Consider the following 12160-nt stretch of genomic DNA (forward strand, 5'->3'; position numbering starts at 1 on the left):
CACCCGGTCCAGATGGGATGCATCCTAGGTTGCTGAATGAAGTAAGGGTGGGAATTGCGGAGGTACTGGCCATAATCTTCCAAACATCCGTAGATACGGGGGTGGTGCCAGAGGACTGGAGAATCGCAAATGTTACATCCATGTTCAAAAGAGGGTGCAAGGATAAACCCAGCAACTATAGGCCAGTCAGTTTAACATCAAAGGTGGGGAAACTTTTAGAAACGATAATCCGGAACAGAATTAACAGTCAGTTGGAAGAGGGTGGATTGATATGGGAAAGTCAGCACAGATTTGATAAAGGCAAATCATGTTTAACTAAACTGATAGAGTTTTTTGATGAGGTAACAGAGGGTAGATGAGGGCATGCAGTTGATGTGGTGTATATGGATTTTCAAAAAGCATTTGATAAAGTGCCATATGGTGGGCTTGCTATTAAGATTGCGGCCCATGTAATAAAGGGGGCAGTGGCAACATGGATACAGAATTGGCTAAGGGATGGGAAACAGAGAGTAGTGGTATTGTGGTGTTTTTTGGAGGGAGGAGTACAGTGGTGTTCCCCAGGGATCAGTGCTAGGACCACTGCTTTTCTTGATATATATTAATGACTCGGACTTGGGTGGACAGGGCACAATTTCAAAATTTGCAGATGACACAAAACTTGGAAGGGCAGTAAACAGTGAGGAGGATAGTGATAGACATCAAGAGACTATAGACAGGCTGGTGACATGGGCGGACACGTGGCAGATGAAATTTAACGCAGTAAAATGCAAAGTGATACATTTCGGTAGGAAGAACAATGAGAGGCAATATAAACTAGAGGTCACAACTCTAAAAGGGGTACAGGAACAGAGCGATCTGGGGGTATATGTGCACAAATCATTAAAGGTGGCAGGGCAAATTGAGAAAGCAGTTAAAAAAGCATACTGGATCCTGGGCTTTATAAATAGAGGCATAGAGTACAAAAAGTATGGAAGTCATGATGAACCTTTATAAAACACTGGTTCGGCCACAACTGGAGTGTCGAACCAGTGTTTGTGTCCAGTTCTCGGGACTGCACTTCAGAAAAGATGTGATGGCCTTAGAAAGGGTGCAGTGGAGATTTACTAGAATGATTCCAGGGATGAGGGACTTTAGTTACATGGGTAGACTGGAGAAGCTGGGGTTGTTCTCCTTGGAACAGAGATGTTTGCAAGGAGATTTGATAGGGGTATTCAAAATCATGAAGGGTCCAGATAGAGTAGATAGAGAGAAACTGTTCCCATTGGCGGAAGAGTCAAGGACCAGAAGGCATAGATTTAAGATGATTGGCAAAAGAACCAAAGGTGATATGAGGAAAAACTTTTTTTTACACAGCAAGTGGTTAGGATCTGGAATGTACTGCCTGAGGGGGTGGCGGAGGCAGATTCAATCATGGCCTTCAAAACAGAACTGGATAAGTACTTGAAAGGAACAAATTTGCTGGGCTAAGGGGAAAGGGCGGGGGAGTGGGACTAGCTGGATTGCTCTTGCATAGAGCTGGTGCGGACTCGATGGGCCGAATGGCCTCCTTCCGTGCTGTAACCTTCCTATGATTCTATGATTTTGTTGACAAAAATCTGTCGAGTTCCTTCTTGAAAAGCATTAAGGTTTCTTATGCCACCACCCATGCTGGTAATCTATTTTTTTTTCAAGGCATAGCCAGTTAGGTGCCATTTACAGATGCAATTGTTACAATGTAATAACCCCATTAAATGATTAAAACAATGGCAAAAGGCCAGGCTATGTCAAATCCTACTTTAAATCCATACCTCCCTCTTTTGGATGAGATGTTAAAACAAGGCCCCATCTGCCCTCTCAGGCGGATGAACAAGATCCCAGTACACTATTCGAAGAAGAGCAGGGGAGTTCTCCAGGTATCCTGGCTAACACTTATCCCTCAAAACAACATCATCAAAACAGATTATTTGGTCATTTACTTCATCGCTACTTGTGGGACCGTGCTGTGCACAAATTAGCTGTCATATTCCCCGACGTTACAACAACGACTAAACTTCAAAAGAAAATCCTTGGCTCTAAAGCACTTTGGGATATCCTGGAATCTTGAAAGATGCTTTATAAATGCAAACTCTTTCTTCTTTCTTTCTCTTTAGATTGGCAGAGGTAATTGCACTTGCAGTAGGGTTGGATTGCATTACTAAGAAAATTCATATTTTTATTTGTATATATAAAAATGAATAATCAAAAGTATATGCATTTTTTAAAATCAAAATGAAGTTTGAGAATGTTGGGGGCTAAATTGGGCCACGTAGCGCCCGTTGTGTAGATGCTACGTGGATGCCTAAGGACCGAAAATGGCGTCCTCGATGCGCGCACACACTGGCAGCTATTCAACCATGACAGCCACATCACCCAAACATCTTGCAGGACACTCACTGACACACGTCCCACTTTCTTGCAGGAGAAGGTGGCACATAACAGGAGGCAACAGGCGAGAGTAGCTCCATGGAACATGAACCTGCTGTCCTCTCTCAGGATGACAGCATTCCTGTCCCACCCCTGCCACTCCATCAGTGCCCTTGCTGTTGCCTGTCAGCTAGCCAGCCCACTCCCTGTAGAGTATTGAAATTTTATTATAGGAAAATAGGAAGACAGGAACAGGAGTAGGCCATTGGTAAAGGCATTTGCGCATGCGCAGTTAACGAACGCCAGCAGCATGTAAACTATGGAGATTATGCGGTAGATCAGTGCGCAATGCTGATTTAAAGGGACAGATGAGATTTTGGAATTCCACACTCCAGCCAACCTCGCACAGCTTGGAGGACCCGCCCCAGCAGCACTATTTAAAGGGATCATGCAGGAGTCACAGGTTAGTTGCTGGATTATTACTTCTGGCTGCTGATGCATTTGTACCTGTATTTGGAGGCCTCCTATACTTGAATACTAGGACTAGGGGACATAGCTTAAAAATTAGAGCCAGGACTTTCAGGAGTGAAGTTAGGAAATGCTTCTACACGCAAAGGGTGGTAGAAGTTTGTAACTCTCTTCCGCAAATGGCAGTTGATGCTAGCTCAATTGTGAATTTTAAATCTGAGGTTGATTGATTTTTGACAACCAAAGGTACTAAGAGAGATGGGGCTACGGTGGGTATATGGAGTTAGATCACAGATCAGCATGATCTCATTGAATCGCAGAACAGGCTCGAGAAGCTAAATGGCCTACTCCTATTCCTATCTTCCTATAATAAAATTTCAATACTCTACAGGGAGTGGACTGGCAAGCTGACAGGCAACAGCAAGGGCACTGACGGAGTGGCAGGGGTGGGAGAGGAATGCTGTCATTCTGGGAGAGGACAGCAGGTTCATGGAGCCACTCTCACTTGCTGCCTCCTGTTATGTGCCACCTTCTTTTGCAAGAAAGCGGGACGTGTGTCAGTGAGTGTCCTGCAGGATGTTTGGGTGATATGACTTTCTTGGTTGAATAGCTGCCAGCGTGTGTGGCCTGTGAGTTGTGATTGTGTGACTTGCAGCAGGGGTAATGTGTGAGGGTGAGATGAAGCACCTGATTGGAAGAGTTGAGTACTGATTGAAAGAGTTTGTTGGTATGTGGGTGATGGGGTGCGTAATGCATGGAGCAGTAGATGCAGCCAGTGGTGCAGTTGGTAGGAGATGCCACTTGACAGTTGAACTCATGCACCTTGACCACTCATGTCAAAGCATTGAATTTCTTCCTGCACTGTATCCATGTTCGTGGTGCTATGTGCCTGGCATTGACCTCGTCCCCTACTGCCTCGAGAGCATATGTTTGGAGGGCCTCTTGCCCCCCTGCGGATATAGGATGCTCCTCCTTCTGTCCACCTCTTGCACCAAGGCCTCTAGGGCATCGTCAGAGAACCTTGGTGCATGGTCTCTCATAGGCCTGATACAAACTCAGATCGGCAGATTGGCGGGGTCTGGCGAGCAGATTGGAGGATGTGGGATGTAGTTGTGAGCAACATTTATTCAATATTTTGAAAGATCGCAACAGTTTGTAAACATAAGGATGTGACCTGCATCTGTGTTTTATGTGTGCGATATCTGATCTCCATTCAGACTCCGTTCAGACCCGTATCTTATATTTTGAAAAAACAAGAGTCCCGCAAACTTTGAGCAGCCAAATTGTTGCTCATTTAAAATTCCAGAGTTCCCATCATCACCATGCTGCACTATATTGCAGCACAGATTCACTTCACTATTGACTTCCACTACTTTCTGCAGCCACAGTGCACCTCCCCTTTAAGAGGTGCAGGATGCCATTAAATAGGGCTAGCCGCGCGCGATATCTGGGCCCCCTGCTGTTGAGCAGCCACTCAACAGTGCAGGTAGGGCTGGCTGCACGCAGCAATCATGTAAAACAGCAGGCAGCATGATTGTTCGTGCTGCCTGCCTCTCAATGACTGGGCATGGGTTAATCGCACACCGCGATCCCCACGCCCGTATTTGGGGGTTAACCAACTTAATCCCTGTTATGTCTGAAATGCAAAGATAATGCTTCATTGTAAACACTGCTTCCCTGCTATTATGTATGCAAATAGCTTTCATTAATATATGCAATTGATACAGTCAATCAAAAGATGACACTATCTGCACCAAGTGCATGGAGAATTAGCATAAAACTATAAATGACTTTTTTTCTGTAAATGAGAAAACAATTTACATATTTATAAAACAGCTACATGAATACATGAAGACAATAGATTAAACAAGGGATGGACTTGGTCTGCACCTCATGCAGATAATTCCTAATATGAACAGGAGGAATATGTGCTCTACCAAGCACTGGCTAATTGAGACAATCATTTTACAAGAGGTGCTGGCTATAGGCATTGTTGTGATCTTTATTTTTCTATAGTAACGTAGCCAGTCAGGGAAAACTGTCGCTATGTTCAATAGATGTGCAGATTTTCAAATTTTTTGTGCCTAAATATATAGGGAGAGAACCAGATGTTTCTTTTTTAGTGTTGTGCATTGGTTCAAGTGGAATTTATTAAGAAGGAGTACTCACTCTCCCATCCTGTGACTCTGCCCCAATAACCTTTGACCCCCACCCCCAGAAATATTTACCTCCTTCAATCAGTACCTATCACTTTCAAATGTAATGATGAATGCTTGGTGCATGCAGCTGAAAGCAATTGTTACAGAAAAAATTTGTATGGTTTAGCAATTCTTAACAGTATTTGAATCTACATGAAAGGGCTGAGTGGAGTAAGATTGTTTACACTGCTGATTCATAACAAGGTAACCCCATCATTGAAGTACACATGCAATATTGCTAATATGCAAAATGAAAAAAATCATTTAGTGGAAAGAACAGAATGGATGGGCCAGATATAGCAGCACCTATGGGTATTATTTATATTTTATATTGCCTCCTAATTGGTTTAAGTATGAAATCAACCTCACACCTAGCAACAGGTTTACTTTATATAAGGGTGAATTTAGAGGGCAGATTTCAGCAATTTTACTCTGTCATCTGGTGGTTTGACTTAGTTTTCTGTGGGTTCGCCTGAACACTGAGGATTAATTCTTAATCATTCCTGCTGTCCGCTACAAACTCTACTGTGATGGACATGTAATGAAACAAAGAATAAAAATATGCTCCTTCTTACTTCATGTATTCCTATTATCTCCCTTTACCCAAATGTAATCACTCGAGTGTGGGCAAAGCCACTGGATGTGAGCCAGAAGCAGGAGCAGTGAGGCCACCAGGTTGCACAGAGAACTTCTAAGAGGGGGCAGGCAGGTGCTTCGTTCACCAGCCCCCCTCCAACCCAAAGTCACTTTTAAAAGCATGTCTGGTAGGTTCCTGGGTTCTCTGGAAATCCTGTCAGATACACCACTTTATTGTGTAGTGAGTACTGCATGAAGCAGGCGTATTTGCTGTACAGGGTCACGATGCCATATTCAAATTGCAATATGGGACCAGAAGCCAAGAAGATTAGATCCAATACAGTCTTCTGCCAGTACGGCCTGTTACCTCCCCCCTCCCCAAAACAGCACCAGGGCATCGCTCCAAAATCCCCTAGTCTGCGGGGTTGATGCCCTAGTGGTGCTGACACTGTTGTGAGCACCTGCCCCAATGTGTAAATGACCCTATCCGTAGGATTTGGTGCCACCAGAATTTCTGGATTTAAATATGTTTATAGATAATTGTAAGAATGGTAACACTCACAACACTCACTCAATCCACTTACTGGATTTTACCTACTTGGTATGGTGTTGGTGAATTTCTGACGCTGTGTAAACTGTGATCTTCAGTACTTCGAATACTTGAATGTTTGCTGTGCCTGAGCTGAGGAGAAAAATAAAATGGCTTGAAAATGGCAGAATATAGCTCTGAGGTCTCATTATTTCAGTTTGCTCAACAAACTTATTGTAAGTCCTGAAATATCCATCATGCGATAACTCAAACTGGATGGATATGTTGTGTGCACCTTTTCCAAAAGAAATCCTAATAGTCCCAAGAGAGGTGGTAGTGGAATTGTTACTCATGCTGTCTCCAATCCTAATTTAATGCATGCTATTCTAAGGTTTAAATAGATCACAGTCTACTGAGTCAGGACCAGACTTGAGTCTATATTCATGTTTTGATCAGAGAGCTGACTTTTCTATAGTTAAGGTAAGATCATCTATTCTTCCTTTTATTTTATCTAGGATAAAATAAGTCCAACCATCTCTCCTGAAGAAGAAGGACTTCCGCCACCTTCTGAGGGAAACTAGGGATGGACAATAAATGCAGCATCACCAGTACTACATTGCAGTGAGTACTGTATGAAGCAGGCATATTTGCTGTACAGCATCACAAGGCCATATTCAAATGGCAATGTGGGACTTCCCAGAAAGGGAGCAGAAGCCAAGAAGATTGGATCAAATACAGTTTTCTGCCAGACCAGCCTATGACCTCCCCACCCACCCCCTCCCCAAAACAGCACCAAGGCTTCGCTCTGAATACTGGTGATGCTGCATTTATTGTCCATCCCTAGTTTCTCTCAGAAGGTGGTGGAAGTCCTTCTTCTTGAACTGCTGCAGTCCTTGTGGTGATGGTACTCCCACAATGGTGTTAGGTAGGGAATTCCAGTATATTGACCCTGTGATGATGAAAGAACAATGATATATGTCCAAGCTAGAAAGGTGTGTGAAAAGGAGGGGGACTTAGTGGTGATGGTGTTCCTATGACTCCTCTGGTCCTACTCAGTAGTACAGGTCACAGGGGAGGAAGGTGCGGTTAATCCAACCATGGTCTGTTCCTGCAGTGCATCCCATAGATTGTACATACTACAGCCACAGTACACCAATGGTCAAGGAGCTGGATATTGAGTGCAGTAGCATTGACACTGATCAGGAGAATTGCTCTGTCCTGGATAGCGTTGAGCTTCTTGAGTATTGTTGTGGCTGTACCCATTCAGGTAAGTGGCCTATTCCATCACACTCCTGACTTGAGTTTGTGGATGGTAGACAGAATTTGTGGGGTCAGGAGGTGAGCCACTTGCCTCTGTCCTTCTCTTGTAGCCACAGTGTTGATATGGCTGGTCCATTTAAGCTTCTGGTCAGTGATGACCCCCAGGATGTTGAAGGCAAAGGTCTTAGCAACGTTGGAGCTATAGTCAGGAGAGATGGTTGGACTTTCTCTTGTTTGAGATTGTCATTACCTGGTATTGATGTGGTCCAATTGTTACCTGCCACTGGTCAACCAAAGCCTGGATATTGTTTAAGTCCTTTTGTAGACAAGCATGGGCTGCTTCATTATCAGAGGAGTTGAGAATAGAGCTCAACACTGTGAAATTGACAGTAAACAGCCCATTCCTGATTTTATGATGAAAGGAAAGTCATTGATGAAGCAGTTGAAGATGGCTGGGTCAAGGAACTCCTGCAGCAATGTCCTGGAGCTGCAATTTTTGGCCTGCGACAATCACGGCCATCTTTCATTGTATCAGGCATTACTCCAGTCACTGGAGAGTTTTCCTCTTGACCCCCATTGACTTCACTTTGGTTAGGGCTCTTTGCTGCCATACTCAGTCAAATGCTGCCTCTATGCTGAAGGCATTCAGCTCTTGCATCCATGTCTGGATCAAGGCTTTGATGAGGTCTGGAACAAAGCAGTTTTGGCAGAAACCAAGCTGAGTGTCAGTGAGCAGCTCGTTGGTGTGTATATAGATGCTAGTGTTAAAGCCGTACAGGAAGAGCTTGGCTAGGGGAGCAGTTAGCTCTGGTGTATCGATCGTCAGAACTTCAGTTGGGATGTTGTCAGGACCCATAGCCTTTGTCATGTCCCGTGTACTCATCTGTTTCTTAATGTCATGTGGAGTGAAACAAATTAGCTGGACACTGGCGTCTATGATGGTGGGGACTTCAGGAGGTGATTTTTAGATCATCCACTCGGCACCACTGCCTGAAGGAGCTTGTGAAATTTCAGCCTAGTCTCTTGTACTCGTGCAAGGCTCCACCATGGTTAAGGAAAGGAATGTTCATGGAGCCTCCTCCTTCTGTTAGTTGCTTGATTATCCATCATCATTCTTGACTGTCTGTGATAGGGCTCGGCTCTGATCTGTTAGCTGTGAGACTGCTTTGCTTCTTTTGGTGTTTAGCATTCACTTAGCCCTGTGGTGTTATGGATAGGCTTCACTAGGGTGGTGCCTCAGTCTAAGGTTCTCCTGGTGCTGCTCCTGAAAAGCCCTTCTACGCTCCCCATAGAATCAGGGTTGGTCTCCTGGCTTGATGGAGATGGACGGATGAGGGATTTGCCAGGCCATGAGGTTACAGATTGAGGTGGGAGACAGTTCTGCTGCTGTTAATAGTCCATTGTGCCCGAGGCTACATAGTTTTGGACTGCTGGATCTGTCCTCAGCTGTCCCATTCAGAACCGTGGTAGTGCCAAACTACATGATGAATGCTTTCCTCAATATGGGGACGAGACATTGGGCATGATTTTTACTTAGACCAGAGAAGAGAGAGGCTGGGTAGATTTTCACGTGGGAAACCCGGAAGTGAAGTGAGCGTGTCGGAATCTGCGATCGCAACCAAATTGAAGGCAATTAATTTTACTTCCGGGTTTTGCGTCTCCAAGCTGTGCAGTGGGTGTAATGCACACTCATAATGCAATCTGAAGTCCACTATTTAAAGAGCCAATGAAAAAATGGATTTTGGAGGAAAAAGCAGGAAATACTGGAACGGCTTCAGGAGAGCACCCAGGTTTAATGATGGTTCACTGGAAGTACTTCTGGGTGCAGTGATAAGGGAGGTCATTTACCTAAGTGATAGGAGGAAGAAACCTAGTTCTACCACTAAGAAGGCATGGCTGGAGGTGGCAGAAGAGTTGAGCAGCAGGAGCACAGTGCCCAGGTCTTGACTGCAGGAAGCAGCTTAATGACCTAACCAGGTTAAGAAAAGTGAGTACAGTTGCTAATTCACCCACGTCCTGTGGTGTACAACACTCCCCTCTCACTCCGTCTTGGAAAGCCTACTCCATCACAATACTCCTCACATCCACTTAAGTGTCACCAGCAACCATTCTTCTCTTTCTATGCACTTGCCCACCTCCCCATTTATGCACCACCACTGCCACTCACCCCAATCCTTATGCAATGTGACGCATCTATATGATAGTCAGCCTCATCCAATGCACTGCATCCATCAGGTGAATACGGCATCTTCAGTCACTCACAGGTTTGCTCTTTCACCCCTTGTAGGAGAAGAAAGCACAAAACGCAAGGGAGAGGACGAAGACTGGAGGTGGACACCACAAATAGACCAGCTCACAGAAGCGGAGGATGAGGCCATGGAGATAAGGTGCAGCAAGCAGTTAGGAAGACGAATGGTATGTTGGCATTCATTGCAAGAGGATTTGAGTACAGGAGCAGGGATGTCTTACTGCAGTTGTACAGGGCCTTGGTGAGACCACATCTGGAGTATTGTGTGCAGTTTTGGTCTCCTTATCTGAGGAAAGATGTCCTTGCCATGGAGGGAGTGCAACCAAGGTTTACCAGACTGATACCTGGGATGGCAGGACTGACGTATGAGGAGAGATTGGGCTGACTAGGCCTATATTCACTAGAGTTTAGAAGAATGAGAGGTGATCTCATCGAAACATATAAAATTCTAACAGGACTAGACAGACTAGATGCAGGGAGGATGTTCCCGATGGCTGGGAAGTCCAGAACCAGGGGTCACAGTCTCAGGATACTGGGTATGCCATTTAGAACAGAGATAAGAAGAAATTTCTTCACTCAGAGGGTGGTGAACCTGTGGAATTCTCTACCACAGAAGGCAGTGGAGGCCAAGTCATTAAATATATTCAAGAAGGAGATAGATATATTTCTTAATGTTAAAGGGATCAAGGGATATGGGAAAAAAGCGGGAACAGGGTACTGAGTTAGACTATCAGCCATGATCATTTTGAATGGCGGAGCAGGCCCGAAGGGCCGAATGGCCTACTCTTGTTCCTATTTTCTATGATTCTATGATTCTATGTTGTCGGGGGGAAGTTCACATAATTGGACGCCCTGACAAACAAGCCGTCCATCATCTGCCTTATACACTTATGTGCAGACGATTAAGCCACCCTGCAGATATCACCAATGGTGCCCTGGAAGGACCCAGAGGTGAGGAAATTGAGGGCAGTGGTTACTTTTACTGTGACAGGCAATGCGTGGCCACCAGGTCCAGCAGTGAGCATTTCTTCCTCAAGGAGGCTGCAGATATCTTGCGACCTCTTGCCGAATCAATCTGAGCCTGTGTAGGTTCTGCTCCTCAAAGGTCCTGGAAGCTCAGCCTCTGCCTAAACACCCTCTCATGGGGGTAGTGCCTCCTGCAATCTCGGCCCCTCTGTTGCTCCCCTCTCTGCTGTACTTCAGGTCCTTGTTGCGCACCTCTGTCTCGTGCACCTGCAGATCCCAACACAGCATGATGTGGCTGCCCTGGATGGTCATTTTCCTCCTCCTCAGATGTCCTCTGGAATACATCCATTGTACCCCCCCATCCTGATCTTGTCAGTTTGAGAGGCTTCAAAGTTTTCCTAAAGCTGTCTCAACACAAGAACTCTCAGCCAAACGTTTGCCTGAGAGAACTGAGAGACCAGCTGCAATACCTGAGCTTTTTTTGAGATAGGTCGATCACAGGGTTAAAGGGTCAAACCAACTTCTGCATGAATCTCGCCTCCGTGAGATTCAGAAAGCCATGAGAAACCTGTGCAGGTGAAGTAAAATCTGTTTCTGGTTCAGAATCAATTAAAAATTACCTAACTCAAGCAATTCAAGTAGGTAAATTGCCCAATTAACGATCTGCCCACCAGCATTAATTGGGGACGCGACTTCCTGGTTTCAGCAGCCCATGCGTGTCCAAACACGCCACCACACTGGAAAAAGCTGATATTTTTACTTCCCACCCGCCCCAAACCCACCTGTTCTTGGGGGTTAAAATTACTCCCTTTGTCTTCCCAAGGTCTTTGTGGTGCTCACTCCTATCAATGCCATCATGGACAGACATGTCTGTGACAGTTAGATTGGTGAGGATGAAGTCAAGTAAGTCACTTTCTCATGTTGGCTCCCTCACCATCTGATACAAGCCCAGTCTGGCATCTATGGTAACAACACTCTTGTGCAAAAAATCCCTCCCCAACTCGAGATTAAATTCACAATAGTCCCATTTCATTCTGCATTTAATCTTAATATAGTATTGGCTCTAACTGTCTCACTTTGTGTTCAATATTTGGAATTACTGCATATTTATTTATGTTTATTGTTTCACCTGAGTACGAAGAATGATAGATTCCCCACTTCAATCTTATTATGTGTACATTATTCAAAAATTGTTGACAAAGAAACATCCAGTGAATGAATTAATTACTTAAACTTTACCTTGTCCATTTCTGCATCTTCCTGATACTGTCCTTTTCTACACCTCAAAAGTCTGGTCAGTGATCTTTTAATTCTCAGCAGGAGATAGAAGAAGGACTTAGGGCTTGGCACCAAGTTAAATGGCACTGCAAGTGTCCGTCCTTCTTCAAAATAGGAAATCCATAGTTTGGCTCTGGCAAACTTCCATTCCACATCAGCATCGTCCTACAAAAATCAGGAAAATTAGGTTTATAATAAAGGAATAGAAAAGCACTAACATCCAACTGTGTGATGTGTACAGGTGTGTCTCACGGG

General features: G+C 44.7%; 1 protein-coding gene and 1 long non-coding RNA gene across 2 annotated transcripts in view; one reads left to right on the forward strand and one right to left on the reverse strand.

The window, feature by feature from the left end:
- LOC137322539 (uncharacterized) overlaps window positions 1-12160 on the forward strand; it is a 58164-nt gene that overhangs the window by 31026 nt on the left and 14978 nt on the right. The gene's annotated exons all lie outside the window — the stretch shown is intronic.
- The window catches only part of LOC137322538 (short transient receptor potential channel 6-like), a 113543-nt gene that overhangs the window by 12164 nt on the left and 89219 nt on the right, over window positions 1-12160 (reverse strand). Inside the window, exons 9-10 of the mRNA XM_067985461.1 lie at window positions 11867-12070; window positions 6223-6306 (exon numbers count right to left, since the gene is read on the reverse strand). Of these exons, the coding sequence (XP_067841562.1) occupies window positions 6223-6306; window positions 11867-12070 (288 nt within the window). The remainder of the gene's footprint in view (window positions 1-6222; window positions 6307-11866; window positions 12071-12160) is intronic.

Source organism: Heptranchias perlo, chromosome 6 (assembly GCF_035084215.1).
Source record: "Heptranchias perlo isolate sHepPer1 chromosome 6, sHepPer1.hap1, whole genome shotgun sequence".
Classification (NCBI taxonomy): domain Eukaryota; kingdom Metazoa; phylum Chordata; class Chondrichthyes; order Hexanchiformes; family Hexanchidae; genus Heptranchias; species Heptranchias perlo.